Source organism: Colossoma macropomum, unplaced genomic scaffold (genome assembly GCF_904425465.1).
Source record: "Colossoma macropomum unplaced genomic scaffold, Colossoma_macropomum, whole genome shotgun sequence".
Taxonomy (NCBI): Eukaryota; Metazoa; Chordata; class Actinopteri; order Characiformes; family Serrasalmidae; genus Colossoma; species Colossoma macropomum.
The window spans coordinates 22,146,112-22,167,774 of NW_023494799.1; the positions used below are offsets into that span (position 1 = coordinate 22,146,112).

Below are 21,663 nucleotides of genomic sequence, written 5' to 3' on the forward strand. Positions count from 1 at the left end.
ATAGCTTAGATTAGTTTAACCCTGGGCTTTGATGCTGACTCACAGTCAGTGACTTTATTGAATAAATCTTAGGATGGCTGCCCTCCAGATTTTTTACAGTTCACGGAGCTAAAATTTCCTACCTACATCACATTATTATTATTAAACTAAATTTCAGTCAGCATTAATAAAAGTTGAGCGTGTTTTTGCTGAGTGCTGCTAAAAGAATGTCCAGAAGGCTGACAGAGCTTCTGATTGGACTGTTTTATTTCTCCTAAATTGGCACCAACGGGGAACTTTTATCTCTTGTCTGATGTTTACTGTGTAAAGTATGTTTACAGCAAGGAAGCTTAATGTTTATCTAGTTTGTACAGTTTTAAACCACTGTTCTTTGAAAGCAATCTGAGGCACCCACTATAGTTGACTGTCAGGTCCTGGACACGCCAGTAAAATACATTTAAAAAACAAACCAGCAACAGTGAGTGTGTTTACATCCACTTAATAATCCGATAACTGCAGAAAATCAGATTTTGTCAGTCACCGTGTTTACATGCACTTGAGTAATCAGATAATGGAAAACTTCAGGTTTACACGAGTCAGAGAGTAATCAGATTTCTGCTTTGCAACCAGCCAATAAACACACAGAAGAAGACGTGACGTAAACGTAATGTAAAATTCAAACTTCATGCTGCAGCTTGAAAAAAACAAAACATTGCACCACTTAACCTGAAAATAGGAACATGCATCATCTAGAAGCTGAAGAATATTTAAATCCTTCATTTCGTCGAGAATGTATTTGGTTTCAGTGTCGCTCCAAAAGTATTTTGTATTCAGTATGAAGAAGACTGAGGTTGTGACAACAGGAAACACCACCATCTTCACCACTGATGGAGAAGATGTGGAAACGAGGGGCAGCTTTTGCCAACTCGGATCAATTATTAACAACAGAGGATCCAGCAGTCAAGAAATGCGACGGCAAGAATAAAGGAACACAAAAACATCTTCAAATGCAATAAATTGTTTCTACAAACAAAGATTAGAATCTTCCATGCTGTAGTTGTCTCTGTGGTTCTTCATGGATGTAAAAGCTGGACGATAAACAAGCGAGGTAGGAAAAATATTGATGCCAGCTTTGGTGTTGGTGAAAACTTTTGAGAGAACCTCGGATGGCGAAGACAGAACATTCTGGAAAAAACATCCATATGGTCGCCAGGAGTCGGAATCTCCTTGGTATCACTTAATAGTAAAAATATGAGGATTTTATGGATATGATTCTAATTAATCTATCAAAAATATTGCAAAAAAGTATCGATAAACTGATTGAATATTAAAAAGCAGTATACTGACATACCTGCATATCACCTACAACTAAAATTCAGATAATATCTCAACTGTATAAAATGATAAAGATCAAGATCCTTCTTCAAGATCCTTAAATAATACACCTCTAACATCTGAATCCACTTTTTTAATATTGTACAGTATCATTTCATTACAAAAAATGTACAATGGTGGTGAAAAAAAGGATGCATGACCTTTTAACCGTGTTAAAAACAAAATAAACCAAGGCGGTACCACAATGACCAAACAGTCAGCAGCCACTGAAAATGTACATTTCCAACTAAAAAGTAGAATTTCTATACAGTACCATTTACACAGTGAAGAGGATGGAGCTTTACAAACTGTGCTGAAGATGAAGATGTGGCTAAGACGTTATGAATGCTAACAGTGCTGGCGTTCAGCGTGTGATGTGAATGAATTTTGGGGTTGGTTTTTCTTTCTGGTCCTCTGTTGCTGTAGGCGCTCCTACAGCTGTATGCACACTCCCACTCCTGCCTTTCAAGCCCTGGACTGAATCAACATTCTGGAAAGAATACAGAGTAAAGTCAATCTCAGTAAACATAAGATGAAAGTGAGGAGAGGAAAAAATACGTATACGGAGTCATATGGAAAAGTCTGAACACCTCCAGGTCAAATTCCAGGTTCAGTTGGTGTAAATTAGTAAAAACATGCTCTACAGAGACACACTTCTTCACATTTTAATGCACAATTATTATTTATTTGCTGAATTTAACATATCGGGGGAAAAAAATAAGACAAACACTTTATATTGAATGTTTCATTTTTTCCAGTATGTTAAACTCAGCAAATAAATTGTGGACTAAAATTTGCAGAAAAAGACCATATTTAGGTTTGTTCCTTTTTTGACTTAGAGAATTTACCAAAACATTTGACCGGGGGTGAATGACTATATACTATTTGTACTATTTATATAAGATATTCCTATGTGCTATATTGTCGTTAATTTGTAAATACATAAATGTAAATGCTATGGCCCAATCCCATTTCACCCTTTACCCCTACCACTTAGCCCTACCCCTCCTTTTTTGCACATTCACGTCTAGGAGTAGGTGGCCTGATTTTTGTCGAGATAGAGGGGTAGGGCAACGTGTTAGGGCTACATGACCCTCGTAACGGAGGTTTTTCAGAGGCACACTCCAAACAGAGTGTTAAGAGAAAAAAAAGAAAAACCAGCAAGCGACCAAAGAAACCCAAAAATGTGAGAATTTTCTCAGTTACAAATTACAATAACCATTGTATTATCTTAGTTAAATGCTGTTTCAATGTATCATGGTCCTTTTCTTCATAAGAAGCATAAAAAATCGTTAATAGTATGCTGATGTCTCGAAAACTAGCTAGCTAACTTTCCCGTTCCACCTTAAATGGTCCAGCAGTTCTGACGCCTGAAGCGCCAGAATGTAACTGCTGCTCCATTTAAGGTGGAACTGGAAAATTCAAACAAGAAGCTGGTGAATATCTGACTTCAGCTTCATATCACCGGAGAATCATTATCCTCTTTGAAGGTATCCAATTCCCTAAATGTAATTTAAGCCCAGCAGTGAGGCTGCTGAACTTTACCCTCCTCTGCTATTACTGCAGACTGGCAGGGTTGCCTACAGAGCAGCGCTAGTACCCTGTTAATGAAGTAATGCTCTTTTTATTTGAGGGTCCCATTTCATAGAGGAAGATTTCAACCACTACCCATTGTAACTCAGTTTTAAGAGGCAAGGTGACACTCAAAAACAAGGGGTAGGGGTAAAAATAAGAAATGGGATTGGGGCATAGAGTGTGTTGTGAAACATCAGTAAAGAGTGTGAGCAGCTCACCTAACGGTGTCTCTCTCTGTGCTCTCTATGGCGCTCTCGCCCCCTGTCCCTCTCTCTCTCCATGCTGGACGAGCGCTCATGGTGTCTCCTGGATGGTCCGCCGTCTGGCCAGCCCTGGCCGTACGAACTCTCTCTGTCTCTGTCCCGGTCTCTCTCCCTCTCTCGACTCCTGACACGCTCCCTGTCTCGCTCTCGAGACCGGTGCCTTTTCCTTAAGAGGGAGAAGGAAAAGAAATGACATTAATATTATAATGATGATGGGATACTGGTAAGGCACTTCGTACCACAACAAATCTATAATGCTCTATAATGTTCATATGATCCACAGAGTCATTCTGACAGACTGTAATACACTACAGGAAGTGTAGGGGGCGATGACTTCTACTGTTTCATTTAAAAAGCGCTCTATAATGTTCAAATGATCCACACAGTCATTCCGACAGGTTATTTTATTGCACAGTTAAAAAAATTAATAAATAAAAATCACGTCTTTCACAGATTGAACTTTTGGCAACAGAAGGCATAGTGTTTCGATTAGTTGATGAAAAGATAAGTAACTGATGAATCCATTATAGCAGCAGTTATGAATACAAACACTATGTGACACAAAATGAATATAAATGAGTCTGTCCATCAGGCTCATCATGTTAACTAATCAATACTGATTTATTTATCAAACAAAAATGTTTGATCAAGTTAGCATGACAACCCAGTTACAGCATTACTGCGCTGCTGGATAATGTTATTTTTAGCGAACGCATGAATAGATTGCCTAATGCAGTGGTTCACACAGTGGTTTTCCTCCATCCCTGCGTGTTGGGCTGGAACAAAAACATGGACCCTCTAGTTGGTCCCAAGGACCAGGTTTGGAAACAACAACCTGAAGCACATAAAACACATACCTTGAGCCGTATGACTTGCTCTCTATTGAGTAGAGACAGTCTTTCAGAGACTCGACCAGTGCTCTGCAGCGCTCATCACTGTACACTCGAGACTGCTTAATCACTGCAATGGCTGTAAGCAGGGTCTCTATGGCCATAGAGACATCACCTGATAGAAGAAAGAAAGAAAAAGGGGAAGTAGTTTGTAGGAAGTGTGCCAATATTAATCAGGCCTTAATATTTAAATGATATTATGCAAAATATGCGGTGATGGTAACAATATTATACACACAATCATGCGATTTTCAGCAATATGGAAAAAAATAGCACAGTATTCACAAGGATCAACAACATGACAATTTAAAAGAATTTAGATAAGATCTGTGATTTTAATCCAGTATGAATCTGCAGTGTGTAGTTTTACAGTCTGATGATAAAAATTGTGGAGCGATTTTAATCCAGTATGAATCTGCAGTGTGTGTTGTTTATGCAGTCTAATGGTAATAACTGTGAAGTAATTATAATCCAGTATGAATCTGCAGTGTGTGTAGTTTTTACAGTCTGACGGTAATAATTGTGGAGTGATTTTAATGGGTCTTCAGGGTTTTTCATGATTCCTCTGATTGTCTCTATCCATCTTGTTGCTGCTCATCCTCCTCCTTTTTTACTTTCAACTGTTCCAAGCAACTGTCTTTATCAATCAGTGTTTTTTTCCTCATAACATGTCCAAAATAAGTCTGTCAACACCAAAAGTTCAAGTTCATCAATATTTTCCTGTCCTGTTTTTTTATTGTACAGCTTTCACATCCACACTAGAATAAAGCCAAACAGACAACAACCACAAAGGCAAAGAATTCATATAGAACAGGAAAAGAGTGCACAGCATCGCTACTGTCCTCCATCTTCATCCATCTTCTGCCCGTACATTTCTATTGGTTGACGTGCCTCCACTTCAGAATGCATTGCAGCAAAAGTTGAAATGGTTTGACTTTTTCGATGCTGGACGGAGCATCTTTTCACTGGATACAGACACATTTCTAGTATGACAGAGCTGACGCAGCGTCCTAAGTGAAATACACTGGGGGACTGCGTTTCTGACACTGCGTCAGCCTCCAGTGTGTAGGCAATCTAAGATGCTCTGGAGTGCCCATTATCCTGAGGACATTCCATAATTTTTATGTGGTCGACAAAGTTAAAGGCTTTGCTGTAGTCAGTGAAACACACACTGACATACTTATTACATTTTCAATTATCCAGTGTACACACTTTAAAAAGATTGTTTTTCAAGGGTTCTTTAGTAAAGAAAATGGTTCTATGTAGAACCATTAACACTGAAAGAACCCTTTGCATGATTAAAGGGTTCTTTGCATCATGAAAGGGTTCTTCAGAATGTGCTGTAGATGGTTCTATATAGAACTTTTCTGAAAAGGGTTCTATATAGCACCAAAAAGAGTCCTTCTATTGTTACAGTGTCAAGCTTGTAACAATAGAAGAACCTTTTGTGGCACTATATAGAACCATTTTCAAATAGGTTCTATATAGAACTATATACTACACATTCTCCATCAATCCGAAAAATGCTTTGATGAGGAAAGCAACCCTTTAAACATGCAAAAGGTTCTTTGAATGTTCATGGTTCAATATAGAACCTTTTTCTTTTCTAAAGAAGCCTTGAAGAACCACCTTTTTTTAAAAGTGTGTATGATATATAATAGGGCTTTAATGTTGAACGTAAGAATATAACAGAGACCTGTAGTGGCTCCAGACATGGCTTTGGTGATGGCGCTGCTGGCGATGGTTCTGTTTCTGTTCATCAGCTCCTCAAACTCTCCCTCCGGCGTCAGCACAGCGGGGATGTCTCCCTCCCTGCTGGAGGACAGCGCAGGGTCATTATTCTTACAACACACACACACACACACACACACACACACACACACACACACACACACACACACACACACACACACACACTTTCTCTCTTTAGACCCACTTTGTCTCAGACTCTGCAAAATGCAATTATTTCAGCTTCCAGGACTACATTAATAAAAAATGTGCTCAAGAAAATAAGGCAGTACAGATTCTAATAATGCTCATGTCCATGGTTTTAAATCAGTCTTTGGACCTCAAGCACCGCATGTTTGTTCTTTACCTGCTTTATCACACCTGATTCAACTCGTCAAGTAATCATGAATGCCTTTATCAGTATGCCTGCTGATCTGCTGGAGCAGAGGGCACATACAAATGTGCAGTGCACACTGCAAAAAATGACATCTAAGTAAGTCTTCGATCTAGTCAACATATATAATATTTCACATTAGAATATTAGAATTAGAATATTAATTAGACTGTTAGAACATTATAAGATTATTTCTATGTATTTTTACTTGTTTTAATAAATTTATCTAGTTAAAGTGTCTCGTTCCATTGGTGGATAATTTTACTTACTTACTGTCTTTCTATTAATATCTTTGTGATAATCCAGCGCAGAAATACATTTCAAACATTTCTTGAATGTGTAGAGTCGCCCTTTCCATTCCATCTCATCACAAGATCGTACGTGACTCACACACAAGTTATGAGGCTATGAAGAGGGCCCGAGATACATGTCATCTGCTTCTCACCGTGTGGAACTGGTGGATTTGTGTGTTCGTCTACATTCTGTGTGAAACTGACCATTGGACACTCAGGAAATCACTAAGGACTGACCAATCACACTGTATCTCCGGTTCCCTGAAGGCTAGCGATGCACGTCACACTTTGGCATCATCATGGAAGTCAGATTTTTAAAGCCGCTTGTTGCAAAGCATTCCCTTCTCCTGTGGTTTTATTTATGATATCATGTCGTGTGACTTCTACTATACACTGAGTTTTGTTTTGCTCTATAAGTGGTCTAAATCTGTCTTTTTTGTGAGTTAGTGTTCTAGATGTACTGATCATACCCCTCATATATTCAGAGAAGAGTTATCATGATAATATGAGTCATTTATGACAATAACTAACATATCATCATGTTGCTCACCCCAGGATTAAAGTCTAGAAACTGAAAAACATTGTACAATCTTCTATTCATTTAACACCAGCATACAATATGAAAGTGTTAGAAAGTCCTGTAAAATGGTCACAAATATTCTCATAATCAGCTTCAAACAAAGACGTATCACAGTGTGAGTGGCAGTATCGAGTTCCTCACCTGTGTCGGCCGTACGCCGTGCTGCTGTTGTGCGTGTCGTGTGCGGGAGGGAAGAAGGCAGGGTTGATGTGCAGTGAGGGGGTGTGTGTGTTGGGGATGTGTGGGGGTGGTGTGTGTGTGTTAGGCATGTGAGGGGAAGGAGGGGGGAACAGGTGAGGGAGTGGCGGAGCCTGGAGGTGAGGTGGAGGGAAGGGGGGAGGAAGAGGGTTGAAAAAAGAGGGGAGGAGGGAGGGGGGTTTGGTTATGTGGGGTGGTGGGGGGAAAACTGGGGGCAAAGGGGGTAGCTGGAGGTCAGTCGGAGAGGAAATGGATGAGCGACTGTCCGCTTTGTCTGAATCTGTTTTGGAGTTCGAGCGTTGAGGGATGCCTGGTCAAAAAGACACAAATAGACAGTGTCAGAGCTGTGTGATATGGACAAAACATCATACAGTGATTACACTGCTACTTACTGTACATGAGAAACGCCTTTTAATACACTGAGTGGACAGTTTATCAGAAACACCTACCATTCAGGTGCACAAGTCTAGGTGTACAACTAATTACTGACTGTAGCCCATCTGTTGTTGTAGCATATGTAGCATATTTATCACACAAATGTGTGAATGTACATACACACATATGCATACACATACACACACGCACTATATGGCCAAAAATATGTGGACAACCCTCTTAATTTTTGAGGTGTCCCAGCCACACCCATTACTAACCAGTGTATAAAATCAAGCACACAGCCAGTCTCCATAGACAAACCATGGCAGTAGAACAGGTTGTACTGAAGAGCTCAGTGACTTTAAACATGGCACTGTCATAGGATGCAACCTCTGCCACAAGCCAGTTTGTGAAATCTCTGCCCTGCTAGAGCTGCCCCAGACAACTAAGTGCTACACCATAAAAACTCGCTAAATGGGGCTGCTGAGTGCTGAAACATTAAGTGCATAAAAATCGCCTATCCCCTTTTACATCACTCACTACAGAGTTCCAAACTGGCTCTGGAAACCAAATCAACACAATAACTGTGTGTCAAGAGCTTCATAAATCGCATTTCCATGGTGGAGCAGCTGCACACAAGCCTAAGATCACTATGTGCAATGCCAAGCGCTGGCTGGAGTGGTGTAAAGCTTGCCGCCACTGGACAGTGGAAACGTTCTCTGGAGTGATGAATCAAACTTCAGTGTCTGGCAGTCTAAAGGATGAATCTGGGTTTGGTGGATGCCAGGAGAACGCTACCTACCAGAATGTATAACGCCAACAGTAAAGTTTGGTGGAGGAGGGATAATGGGCTGGGGCTGTTTTTCAGGGTTTGGGTTCCTCAGTTCCAGTGAAGGGTGATGCTAATGGTATAGTATACAAAGACATTCTAGACAACTATATGCCAACTATTTTTCAAATTTGTGGCAAAATGTTCCGGCAATGTTCCAGCATGACTGAGCCCCTGTGCACAAAGTGAGCTCCATAAAGACATGGTGTGACAAATCTAATTAGGATTAAAATTGAGATGAAGGTGCTAAATTAACATAAATCTGTCGAGGAATTTCATGAAATTGTTAATAAATTGAATTTTGTAACAACGCCAGGATCCACTGGACCAGATTGGGACCTTTGAAGACAAAACTGCTCAGTGATCTTACTGTAAAATGATCACTCACGTTTTCTGGCCTGAGCCTCAAACACAGCCAGGTTCTTCCGTGTAGCGGAGCGACAGTCGACCTTCTCTCCGTTTATCTGACACTGCGGCATCGTCTCTATTAACCGCTTCACAGACTCCTCTGTGGACACCACGATCTCAGCAAAACTGTAAATAACAGAGACAGACAGTTTAATGAGAGAGAGAGAGAGAGAGAGAGAGAGAGAGAGAGAGAGACACACAGCGGGAGAGAAAAGGGGGGAGGGAGAGGAAGAGAGAGAGGGAAAAGAGAGGGAGGGGGGAGAGGGGAAACAGAGAGAGAGAGAGAGAAGGGGGAGGAGAGAGAGAGAGGAAGAGAGAGAAACCGCGGCAAAGACACAAGAAGAAGAGAGAGAATAATAATAATAATAAAATAATAAAAAATAATATAATGACAACTCTATTGAACTGGAGAGACAGAGGCAGAGAGAGACAGAGATAGAAGGAGAGAGAGAGACAGAGAGTGAGCAATCAAGAAAGAAAAGAAGGAGACAGCATAAGAGAGAGAAAGAGATAGAAAGACGACAGCGAAAGAGAGAGAGGAAAAACAAAGCGAGAGAGAGAGAGAGATAGCGAGGGAAGAAGAGAGAGACAATTGGGTTACAGAGAGAAAACTCACCCTCTAGACTGACCATTAGCTCTGTTCTCTGCAAACTTAATATCCACAACATCTTTAACTCCCAGCGTCCGTGCCACAGATATGAGATCTTTGTCTGAGGTCCACTTTGAGAAAGAGAACAGACAGAAAGAGTGATTACACCAATTAACAGATAAATACTTTATTCATTCTGAAGGAATCTGCAGGATTACAGCAGTAACAGAGGAGCAGGGATTAGAGGTCTGCATGGGCATGAAACTGAAGCCTGAAGCTAACTTGTACCTCAGAAAATACAATAGTTGTGGGCTGACGTCGGAGAGAGAGAGAGACAAGGATGAAGAGCAGCAGAGGCAGCGTCCAAGTTTGATAACTGATTTGGATCAAATCTCATCAACTCTTTCAGCCTAAGACAAGTGTGAGTCTGTCGTAGGTTAAGACAACGTTTAGGAACAACGTTTTCAAGAATACCACTTGTTCTTCAAATTAAGAAAAAAAATCTTAAGAGGTTCTGAAGAATTCTTAAGAAGTTATTTGAAAGAATTTTTTGTTACTTTTTTCTTAATAATGAAGAAAAAATACACAGGAAAGAAGTTTATCTTTCTTAAGACACTTCTGTGAATCCAGCCCCTGGACTGTGTTGCACCAGGTTTGCGCAAGTTTATACTTAAGTTTGGCCGTAAAGTCTTTACTGAGTCCTTAGTTACACTAGTTAATTCAAACTATGCTTTTACTAAATTTGATTGCACCACAAATCTGTAAGTCGTGTCTTAACTAATAACAACTAACTAATGTATACGTTGCTGTAACATGACGAAAACCTGTTCAGAACCAATTAGTAAACCCGCTGCAGCAGTTTGCGCTGAGTTTTTCAATGGAATAAAAATATTCAGCCTAGAAGAGGATGATGTGTACAAGTTAACCTGAATAAACGTAATCATCTACAGCCACTGTCTGTTTATTCTTTAATGTTTCCCTGAGAAACCAAATATGTGGCTTTTTAAACGACGGTTTCTGGATGACCTGAGTTTAGCTGTTTGGGCAGCTGCTGAGTCTCTGAGCTGGAGCTGTGGGTGTTTAGCCTCATGCTCGGACTTTAAAGCAGTGCGATGCCAAGAAAGTGGACAGAAAACTATTTTGATCTTGTCTGAACTGAAATTGAGCATAGCCATCCACATTATCATAGTCACCTAAAGGACGTAGCTTGTCTCTTAACACCGAACAGCGAAAGTTATTCCTGTATTTTTCTGGAGACATTTAAAGAGGTTTAACAGTTTAACACGGATTTGTTGAGATTTTTTAACCTGGCCCTTTTAGTGGTTGAGTTTGACACCCCTGCTCTACTCGCTACTGTTGCTACATTCACACAATTCGTGTAAGCCTCATTTATGCGTGAACATGGCAGCTTACTCTATTCCTGGTTTCTCTCAAACTCCAGAGAGATTCTGAATGCACAAACGCAACTGTAAACTAAAGATGCGCTGACGAGAAAGTGAAAGTGAGAAAAGCTGTGCAAGTGTGCAAATTTACAAATCTACTGCACAAAAATAAAATAAAAAAGACAAAACAAAACAAAAATACCCAACAGACCAGAGTCTGACGTTGTACGTGACAAAGCAGCCTGAAACATTATATTTTATTAGGTTCCGTTGGGCTGCAGTCAGGTAGTACACCTCTGCCAGAGGATTAGGGGTGGGCGATACGGCAAAAATGTAATATCATAATTGTTTTAAGACATTTTCCTGATACACGTTTTCTCACATCTGATAAGTTGGAACAGGCAGAGTAGTGCCACCTTTGAAAAAATACTATAAAAATAATGAATCTGTGATTTGTATTCAGCACTCCACACACACAGTGCTGGATTAAATCCAATTACACGGGAATAATTATGCTCTCTTTTAAATCAAACAAGCAGATGGGAAGTGATTTCACAAGTACTGACGACATACAAGATAAGCTCAGATAAGCATATTGTGATATATTTTGATGTAATTTATCACAATCATGATAAATGTTATCATATTGCCCAGCTCTACTAGGGATTGTGTTCGACGGAGCATCGTCACAGGGATGCATCGATATATTAATTGTCTCACACTCACACACACACACACACACACACACACACACACACACACACACACACATCTTCTAAGCCGCTTAACCTTCTGGGTCGCGGGGGGAGCAGGAGCCCATCCCAGCAGTCATTGGGTGGAAGGCAGGATACACCCTGGACAAGTCACCAGTCCATCGAATTGTGATATACCTATATCCAATATTTTTCATGTAGTTATTTACTGATAACGACTCAGATACATCAACATTTATAAAATGCAGAAAAGGGATAAATTGGCACTTTTTCAGGGTTACACAAGGATAAAAATGAATAAAGTGCAGATATTTCAGTGCAGTTAAATACAAATAACTGGATTTGTAGTTTTCATTGTGACATCTAATGTCAGAAAAAATAAACATCCTAACCTATTATGCACTGTGGAAACTTCATAAAGTATCGTAATATTTTTGCCATATTATCCAGCGCTGTTATGCAAAGTGACACTTTCTTAATGAGATAATCAGTGCTTAATTCTGACCACAAGTGGTTGGAAATGTAACAAAGGGACACCAAAAAGTGAAGCTTCAGTAACTCAAGCCGACCCACACGCTCCACTAACAGGGAGATGCTGAGCCTCAGGCCCAATCTCATTTCACCCTTCGCCCCTACCACTTAGCCCTTAGCCTTCCATTTTGCATGTTCACATCTAAGGGTAGGGTGTCCCGATTCTTGATGAGATAGAGGGGTAGGGTGAAGTGTTAGGGCTACATGGCCCTTTAAACTGAGGTTTTTCAGAGACTCACTCCAAACAGAGTGTTATGAGAAAAAAAGAAAAACCAGCAAGATGGCTGCACAACCGGACAACCGGCAAATGTAAGAATTTTCTCTGAGAAAAATGATGATAACCATTGTTTTATCTTAGTTTAACGTCATTTCAATGTATTATCTTCCTTTTCTTCATAACAAGCATTAAAAAAAAATCGCTAACAGTATGCTAATGTCTGGGTAGCTAGCTAGCTAAATCCCGTTCCACCTTAAATAGTCCAGCAGTTCTGATGCCTGAAGCACCAGAATAACTGCTGCTCCATTTAAGGTGGAACTGGAAAAACTGAACAACACGCTGGCGAATATCTGACTTCAGCTTCATATCACTGAAGGATTAGGGGTTGGCGACAATAAATAATTGTCCCACCCTGTTTGAAAGCATACGATTCCCTAAATGTAATTAAAGCCCAGCAGTGAGGTTGCTGTGAGGTTGCTGTGAGGTTGAACTTTACCCTCCTCTGCTATCACTGCAGACTGGCAGGGTCACCTACAGAGCACCGCTAGTAGCCTGTTAATGAAGTAATGATCTTTTATTTGAGGGTCCCATTTCGTAGGGAAGATTTACACCAATAGCCCTGCAACTCAGTTCCAAGGGGCAAGGTGACACTTGAAAACAAAGGGTAGGGGTAAAAATAAGAAATGGGAGTGGGCCTCACTGAAACAGAACTAACCAAGAGGGCGCTTGTTCAGTCTGAAGGAAAAGGGGGAGGGTCTGAAGTCTCCTCACGGGTCTCTCTGTGCAGGTATCCAGGGTTTTTTCTACTGTAGCACCCAGATTTCCTTTTGAGGATCAATAAAGTACATCTATCTATAATCGTAGAATAACAGTGCTAGTATAACTATAGCACAAAGGTAATTGAAGACCAATAAATTGCTGTGAAATTAATATTTTGTATTTTTTTTTATGAATATAAAAGTGAACGTTTCAGAAACAACCTATAGTGGAATACCTTACTCAAAACAAATGGACGCTAATTTGCTCACCCAGGAGAAGTTGCCCACGTAGACTGCAAATCGTTTCGATTTATCCGCTGTACATCCTTTATACGTGTAGACTACTTCTGGCTTGTTATCCTCCTTAGTTTTCTGCTTCTCTAGTGGCGCCTCACTGCTCACAGAACCGGTCAACACATCGTCATAGAGAGCGTCGTTTTCCGCGGAAAGAAAGTCACCAGCCTGCAGGTCAGAGAGACAAAGAGAAAACTTTTAGTAATTTTTATGACCATAAATGTTTGCTATAGAAAATGGGCTACACATGGCTGCACTAGGGGGGTATTAAAGGGGAACTCCAGCAATGTTTCCAAATTTTTCCGCATAATTGAATGACTAAGATGTAAAGTCATTCAGAGTGGTTTGGTGTGAAATGCCCTGTTCTAGAGAAACTTACCGAGTCAGAATATTTCACAGTGGTGATGATAGGAACCAGATCTCCACCTCTAAAAGCTCCCGCACAGAAAGTTATTACATGAAATGGTCATGCATACACTGCCTGATGTCTGCGAAACTGTTTTATGATAGTTTTGACAACATTTTGGTCTAAAACTTATTCAAAGTGGAGAAGTACATGCAAGATGTAGTGAGCCAAAATAGTCCCCAAAGAAAACTTTATTTCAGATTTTCCACTATTTTCCCATCATCAACACTACATATAAAAGCTCAGAAGACATGTGTAGGTTCACTGGTGGTTTAGGATAGTAAATAAAATAGCTATATTAGTGTTGTAGTCATGGTGACCCCTGGTTCGTATCACCACCACTGTAAAGAAATCTGAACCATTTCGCACCAAACCACTCTGAATCACTCTGTTTAAACATCAACCATTACAAATTGGTGGATTCCCCTTTAATCAAGGGCTCACTGGCATAGCATCTCAGATTACTAATTGCTAATTTGGAGCATTTTTGGCAGACTGCTCTAAGCTGGGACGGCTGCTTTGAATCAAAACATTGCATTAAATTAAGTCACATGGAATGAAAATATGAGAATTACATATCCGGTCATTACTATATAAAAACAAGTCATTAATTTAGGCCAATCAGAATAAGTTGCAATGCTGTGGCATTTTATTTATCAAACTAAATTTAGTTACTGGGCATAAACAGCTGTGAATTCATTCATTAGCAGGGATTTCTGAACACTTCCAGACATTTAGTGTAGTTCCAGTTATTTTAAGCCTGCGCTAAACTTTAGTCATCACACGGGAAGTTAAACCGGACCAACGTGACAAGGTATCAGTAAATCATGTTACTGCATGGTTTTACAATAACATATTTTAAGGTTCCTCCAGAAACCCCACAGGCTGCAGTAGGGATGATCTCCCACCTCCTCCTCCTCCGCCTTCAGCTCCTCGTCGTAGATGTCGACGTGCTCCGCCGCAGCCATCACTGAGGTTGAACCCTCCACCAGCTGTCCTTCTGCGGGATGTGACAGTCTGAGCACCTTGTCTGGACTACTAATAATCCTAAAAGGCGTTTACACGTTTAATCTGATTCCAAGCTGATTTAAGAACTGAATGCAGCAGCTATTAGAAAGTAACAGCCAGGCTTTCTGTTTACACTCCCCTCACATCGCCTGCCTGCTCAGTTTTAACCCACTAAACGTGCCATTTTCGCCACAAACTGAGCCAAATGCCGCTTTTAAATATTGATGAAAATCTCTGCCAATTTTCGCTTTTAAGAATGTGAAGATTTACAAAAAATTCACTGTTTACCGAATCAATTTTTAAAAAAATCTCTTTACAGCACTCGGCCGTGAGTGCAAATCCGAAATAACCTCCGGAGCGAAACATAGTCGCCGTTTGGGGGTTCCGAGTCGTAATTTCTCGTAACGGCGTTATTTCTTTCTTAAACTGACATGTTTTTAAATAGATATCGCTAAATATTCATTCATATGTGGCAATAAAAAACATACATTTAAAACTTGAAAATATAAAAATGTAAACAGGACTGTCATTTTCGTCCTCTTCGAGCATAAACGCCATTTTACCCCCACCCGTTTTCCACGAAGTCCCGCCCTTCATGCACTACCATTGGATGGTTCCTTACACTACTAGCCAATCCAAGCGGTCTGTAGGATCCTATCGGCAAATCCCTGCGCAGAAGAAGCGGAATACGGGTGGGAAAATATAACGCAGGTTTAGCGTGACTTGTCTTTGATTCCTGGCTGCTGTGCTGAAAGTTAAAGGATAGTAATGATTTCATCCACACTTACCAGGAGAGTGAGTAGTTTTGTGTGTTATATGGTAATAATTAAACATTTAATATTACTCAACGTTAGGAAAAAAGGCTATAAGCTAAACAGCCAGGTAGGGTAGCTCATGTTTACTTAGCTTAGCTAAGCTAGCTCTCTATTGAAGTGATACCAAATGCAGGTTATAGTGTATGTTTTACATTTTATTAATTTTTCTTAGTGTTTTTGGACTGCTGAGAGATGGACCTAGCTATTTCGTGCGTTTGCGTTAAAGCTGGGAAAAACGAAGCTGAATCAGATTCTTATTCGCAAGCTTCGTATTTGAATGTCCCGTTTCCCGTTTGAATTTCACCTTAAACTGTGCAGCAGTTACCTGGAACGGGAACATTTGAACAAGCAGCTGGCAAATAGGAAGCCAACTTTAGCCTCGTTAGAAAAACCGTGTTAAGGTCACTGCAGGGTTAAGTTAGCTCGTTTGCTAGCTAACAGCTACTTACTATGAAATCGTCCGCTCTGTTCTTAGACGAGGACTGATGACTGATATAACGAAAGTTCTGCATTTTTTTCCAGTGTTTAAGAAGGACATAAATCTAGTTAGATTTAGGGCATTCGTTAATAAATTTAAGAGCGTCTGTTCGTTTTCCACGTCGTTCGAGATTTTTAAGTTGTAGTTTCCAAAATGAGACACTTCAACGTGAGCAGATCGAAGTACTCTCTGCGAAAAACTACAACTCCCATGACGCCGTTGTACGTTGCTTCGCCGCTACTTGAGAAGAGACGATGGTTAAACTTCGGTTATCCAAGTGGTTATGCAAAGGGTTTCACTGTCTATTTTACACAGAAATGGGCTCCTAATAGACTGAATCATTATCCTTATCAAAGAGGACATGGCTAGTTGATAAATCTAAACCTGAAATAAGCCTGAGGGCAATGTGTTGTAATTTAGAATAGCAATATGGACAACTTTTATTTTTTTCAAAATTTCTGAATACGAAATTCTTGAGATGTAAACAGTAATTCAGTGTGGTTTGATGTGAAATTGTTGATTGTAGACTCAGACGTCTTTACAGTGTTGGTGATAGGAACCAGGGGTCACCATGACTGCAGCACAAATATAGACATTTTATTTACTATCCAAAATGATGATGGTAAGGCATAAATCTGAAAAAAAGTTTTCTTTGGGGACTAATTTGCCTCACAACGCCCTGCATATATCCCTCCGCCATGAATGGATTAAAAATACATTTTAAGCCAAAACTTCATCACAAAGGTATCATAAAACAGTGTCGCAGACATCAGGCAGTGTATTCATAACCACTTCATGTAATAACGTTCTGTGAGGGAGCTTTTAGAGGTGGACGTCTGGTTCCTATCACCATCACAGTGAACAATTCTGACTCTGTAAGTTTCTCTAGAACAGAGCATTTCACACCAAACCACTCTGAATGACTCTGTTTGCATCTCAACAAGTTCAATATGTAGAATTTTGGAAAAATTGGCAGAATTTCCCTTAAAGCCCAATTAAATAGTAGTATGTAGCAACAGTGGAACTCGTTTTTAGTGCTTTGTAAACTCATATACAGGGTTTCAATCATATTAAAGGACCCTATAACCATGCAAGAAATATTAATGTATTAAAATGAACGCACCTCCTTAATAACTGATTCCAGTGAGCGCTGCTGCTAGTTTAGTTAAGGAATACTAATAAAATTACTACAAATGTATTATGAGTCTGTTTTCACATGAATGAATAGAAAAAAAATTATCGTGTGATGTTTAAAAACATTTTACGCCACATGAATGGGTCTGACTATAATTTTTCTATATCTTTTCTATTTTTTTATAATTTATAATTATTTATGGTCACCAGCTCATCCTTGGTTTTTGCCGGACTTCCCTGCGGCCGGCTGTTGCAGGACCAGTGGTGACCCGAGGTTACCGTGGTGATTCCCCAGAACCAAATATGATAGAGATACCCTTGCCACCGTGGCAGGAGAAAAAAAATGAATCTCTGGATATCAAGAGGAAGCGTCTGCTTTACGAGAGCCGAAAGAGAGGCATGCTGGAGAACTGCATCCTCCTCAGGTTAGAACACATTACAGCACTGAGGAGTGAATAATATACCAGAATTTTATTGCCAAAACGTGCTTGTTGGCTTCATCTGCTCATTTCAGTTAACATGACATCTGATGTACTTTAAAACTCTACATAGATGAAAATTAGTGTTTTTCGACCCAGTCACTTTGTGCCATATTTGTAGTGCACAGTCAACTTCCATAGAGACTGGCTCTTATTTATCAAAGTTGTATAACAAATAGCGCAGACTGGACTGCCTTTAATGATGCAGAAACTACTCTGCATCTGATTCGTTTAAACAATCGTACAATGTGAAAATGAGCGGATATTTGAGCGCGAATGAAGGATTAGCTGCAGTGCGTGAAATCAAGTGCCAGCCTACCAGCACCTCATTAACATATTATTTACATGAATCACGGCTTAGTTCATGCAGGTGTTCCGGAAGGGAACCAATAAAACGACTGTGTTCAGTGAGCCAATGGTTGTGCTCATAGGTGGAGTTTGAGGTGGAGCAGTAAGTGCACTGCTCCCCTTACTGACCAAACTGTGTAGTGTTAAAATTATGATGACTGGAGAGAATAAAAATCTGAAATAAACAAAACATCTTAGTGTTTTTAAGATGGTACAATTATGTGACTGTATAGTGTAAAATAACATTTAAATTGTATTATCACAGTGTATGACATTAGCTGTGTTTTGTATTGTTTGTTTTGTGGGTGGAGTCAGTAGTACAAAACAAAAACACAGTGAAAATTGGTGTTTTTAAATTTAATGGAATGTGGAATAGTTGCAGCATTTGTTTACACTAATGTGCATGTACAATCCACTTTTGTACTGGACTGCAGTGCACACCAATTATTAGTATTACTGATATTTTCTATTTTTATTCTTATTATTGTTATTATATTGATTGAAAAATCTCTATAAAGTGCAGGAAAGTAACCAGAATTATTCACAGAATTATATTACAAATGGTATTTTGAGTCAACAAAATTTAACTGCACTGCGTCTTGTCATCACTCCAAATCCTGCAGCACTCTTTTCTTTGCATTAGCATTTTTGCTAGGCAGTATCTGGAGAGTATGAATGAAGCTCAGCTGCGTCAGTATGACAGACTAATCAACGAGCCAAGCAACGACTGGGACATCTACTACTGGGCAACAGGTGAGCTACAGAAGAGAAAGAAATTCTGACAGAGCTTCTGTGATAAAAAAGGAAAACACACACAAACACGCACACACACAGTAATATATATAAATATATAAATAAAATATATAAATATTTGTGTGCGTGTTTATACACACATATGTGTGTATATACACCAATCAGGCATAACATTATGACTCTCTGACTTTACATCTACAAGGTGGACTGACAAGGCAGGAGTGTCTAATAGAGTTGACAGTGAGGGGACACAGTGTTTAAAAACTCCAGCAGCACTGTTGTGTCTGATCCATTCGTACCAGTCATAATGTTATGCCTGATGGGTGTATGTATATATATATATGTGTATATACACACACACACACTCAGGTACACACAGAGGTACTAAAATCTGGGGAACCTCAACCATATGTCTTCAGTATCTGCTCTTTTCATATTCTGCTGCAGTTATTTTTAAAGTCATGTTCGCTCCATACACCCTGTTTCTTTTGATTCCCGGCTTTTTTATTTTACTGTTTTATAATGTTAGGTTACAAAGAGGTACAAAAATGCACCTTTCTGCAACCCAACCCTCCCCAAAAAACCCAAAACACTAGGTTTGCTGCTGCTTAGACCTGTACCATTTTAGTTTATTGTGTGTACATATTATTTAATATCTCTTTGCTGTTTAAAGGTAAATTAGTCCTTTCTACTAGACAGTCAAGCTCAGTGCACACTTTTAGGAAGCATCTAAAAAGTTAGTATTTAATTAAAACTCGTATTTATCTTTTAATTTGGTCTGTGTCATTTTCTCATATGAATCTAAATAAATACTAATTTCTTGTATTACTGTAAAGCTTTATCACCTGTCTGTAAAGCGCTTTGAGCTGCCACTGGCAAGAAAAGTGCTATATAAATACAAATTACTATTATTTATTATTATTATTTTTTTTTTTATTTCTCTATCAGTTCTTTTTCCCAACATGGTAATTATTGTTTCTTTGTTTCTCTGTGTCGTTTCCTCAGAGGCAAAGCCAACACCGGATGTCTACCAAGGAGAAGTGATGGATCTGCTGAAGGAGTTCACGAAGAACAGGCAGATGGAGCAGAGGCTGGACGCTCCAAACCTGGAATATCTTGATAAAAGCCAGTGAAGCGTTACTCACGTGTCATCTCCAGGAGGCGCGAACACAAGGCTGAAGTGCCTCACTATGTCATAGCACATTTAAAGGCATTGGTTGACCAAATATGCTAAGAAATAAACAATAAAAGCTAGTGCTATTTGATCCTTTATTCTTTATGCACTCTTAGCATATTTGGCCAAACTATTCCTGTCAGCTTAGCTCGCCAGAACACCAGCCTTACGTGACAAATTGTACAGGACGAGCTTGTTGTTTGTTTATTTTGTTTCAAGACAGATACGCTCATCAAGTACACTTGCATCAGTAACTGTAATGAGGCGTCTAATTTTCAGACTAAAATATTATGTAAATATTCTACTTATTATGACTTTTCTCAGTATGGAGGCAGTTTCGGTGGTAACGTCTGTTTAACCAAAGTGAGTTAAACACAGAGAGACGCTGACAGACATAATTACTGCTTTTACTGAGCTTGTACAGTGATTATAAGGTGAAACTATAATGTGCTGTATTAAAGATTATATTAATCAGTGACCGTGTGGTGTCTGAAATGAAGTATATTTATGTAAATTACTTCCAGTGAAGGCAATGGCTGTAATGTCTCCATGTTAAACTGAACACTGAACCAATTTTCTATGAATCACCAGCAACTATTTTAATGCATTATTTATTACAAGTAAAGCTAAAGGAGTCACTGAGATGCACACAGTGCGTTACAGCAGCTCTGGAATGCTACAGCCTTTTAACCTAATCTCTATCTGCTATGCCACTTAAAAAGATGGTTCTTCAAGGGACGCAAAGGCCATGGTTCTGTTTAGAGCTTTAGAGAAAATTGTATACTTGAAGGTATTATGTATTATTAAGGTATCATGCTGACATGGTTCTTTGTATGGTGAAATCATTCTTCAGATAGATGAAAAATGTTTTGTATATGATTATATATAACACCTTTTTGAAAATTGCTCTATATAGCACCTAAAAGGGTTCTTCTATTGTATACAGGCTGGACGTCATAACAGTAGCAGAGCCCTTTTTGGGGCTATATAGAACCACATACAACACATTCTCCATCAATCCATTTCACAATACCAAAACCATTTAAGCATGAAATGGTTCTATGTGAGTCTAAACAGAACCATTCCCATTACTAAAGAACCCTTAAAGAACCCCTTAAAGTTTTTCAGTGTATAATCGATCACAGCGGACAGTAATTGCAACAGACTTTCCTGCATGTAGAAAAGAACTGAAAACCTATTTACTGGAAAGACACTGATAGAATCCAGTGGTCAGTTTGATGAATGTTTCAGTCAAAGCTGTGAGTAACTTGGCTAGTTTAGCTTCAGTGAGCTAATTGCCCACTCAAACTTTCTAATGTAATGTCTGAACATAATGTACATGAATTATGTGAATAACTGCTTTGTCAGGCTGTAAACTTTAGAATCTGTGGTGTATTGTCTATATTTTTTGTTATTACTAGCTGTAGCCTTTAGCTTGCTAGTTAACTAGCAAGCTAGCAAAGCTATGAAGATGTTTCAGGAGTTTTGTTTAACGGATGGAGTTTACTTCATTACTTCCAGTTTGAATGTAGCAAATTGAATGTTATAGTTTTGAAGTATTAAGTATTTTAGTATTGGTAAATTAGTATTTAGTATTGCTATTTTATGTACAGAGCTTTGTCAGTGATTGTCACTCCTTCTTCGCGGGCCTTTAGAAACTTAGAAACTACAAACATCAGTCCTGTATGGAAATCTGAT

At 39.3% G+C, this 21,663-nt stretch overlaps 2 protein-coding genes across 3 annotated transcripts; one reads left to right on the forward strand and one right to left on the reverse strand.

The window, feature by feature from the left end:
- Positions 1-1,429: 1,429 nt before the first annotated feature.
- LOC118818866 (cleavage and polyadenylation specificity factor subunit 7-like) lies at positions 1,430-15,347 on the reverse strand. 2 transcript variants are annotated; one of them, XM_036586385.1, is made up of 9 exons: positions 14,685-15,347; positions 13,347-13,538; positions 9,503-9,606; positions 8,867-9,012; positions 7,218-7,584; positions 5,778-5,893; positions 4,049-4,196; positions 3,147-3,357; positions 1,430-1,843 (listed from the first exon to the last, which is right to left on the reverse strand). In XM_036586385.1, the coding sequence occupies exons 1-8, from the start codon at positions 14,742-14,744 to the stop codon at positions 3,147-3,149; spliced, it is 1,344 nt and encodes a 447-aa protein (XP_036442278.1). In that variant the 5' UTR covers positions 14,745-15,347; the 3' UTR covers positions 1,430-1,843. The 2 variants fall into 2 exon arrangements, with proteins under 2 accessions (XP_036442278.1, XP_036442277.1); XM_036586384.1 differs by having other exon boundaries at positions 5,778-5,896.
- Positions 15,348-15,446: 99 nt separating this feature from the next.
- Positions 15,447-20,443, forward strand: sdhaf2 (succinate dehydrogenase complex assembly factor 2). The gene is made up of 4 exons (XM_036587162.1): positions 15,447-15,579; positions 17,422-17,636; positions 18,682-18,791; positions 19,797-20,443. Exons 1-4 carry the CDS (start codon positions 15,553-15,555, stop codon positions 19,922-19,924), a joined length of 480 nt encoding a protein of 159 aa, XP_036443055.1. The 5' UTR covers positions 15,447-15,552; the 3' UTR covers positions 19,925-20,443.
- Positions 20,444-21,663: the final 1,220 nt, after the last annotated feature.

Excerpts from the sequence above, each read along its gene's own strand:
- LOC118818866 (XM_036586384.1), bottom strand. The coding sequence starts at position 14,744 with ATGGCTGCGGCGGAGCACGTCGACATCTACGACGAGGAGCTGAAGGCG. Across the intron at positions 9,607-13,346 it reads ACGTGGGCAACTTCTCCTGG|TGGACCTCAGACAAAGATCT; the intron begins GTGAGCAAATTA and ends TCTTTCTCAAAG. Across the intron at positions 5,897-7,217 it reads ACGGCGTACGGCCGACACAG|CAGGGAGGGAGACATCCCCG; the intron begins GTGAGGAACTCG and ends GCTGTCCTCCAG.
- sdhaf2 (XM_036587162.1), top strand. The coding sequence starts at position 15,553 with ATGATTTCATCCACACTTACCAGGAGA. Across the intron at positions 15,580-17,421 it reads CATCCACACTTACCAGGAGA|CTCATCCTTGGTTTTTGCCG; the intron begins GTGAGTAGTTTT and ends TATGGTCACCAG. Across the intron at positions 17,637-18,681 it reads GAGAACTGCATCCTCCTCAG|CATTTTTGCTAGGCAGTATC; the intron begins GTTAGAACACAT and ends TCTTTGCATTAG.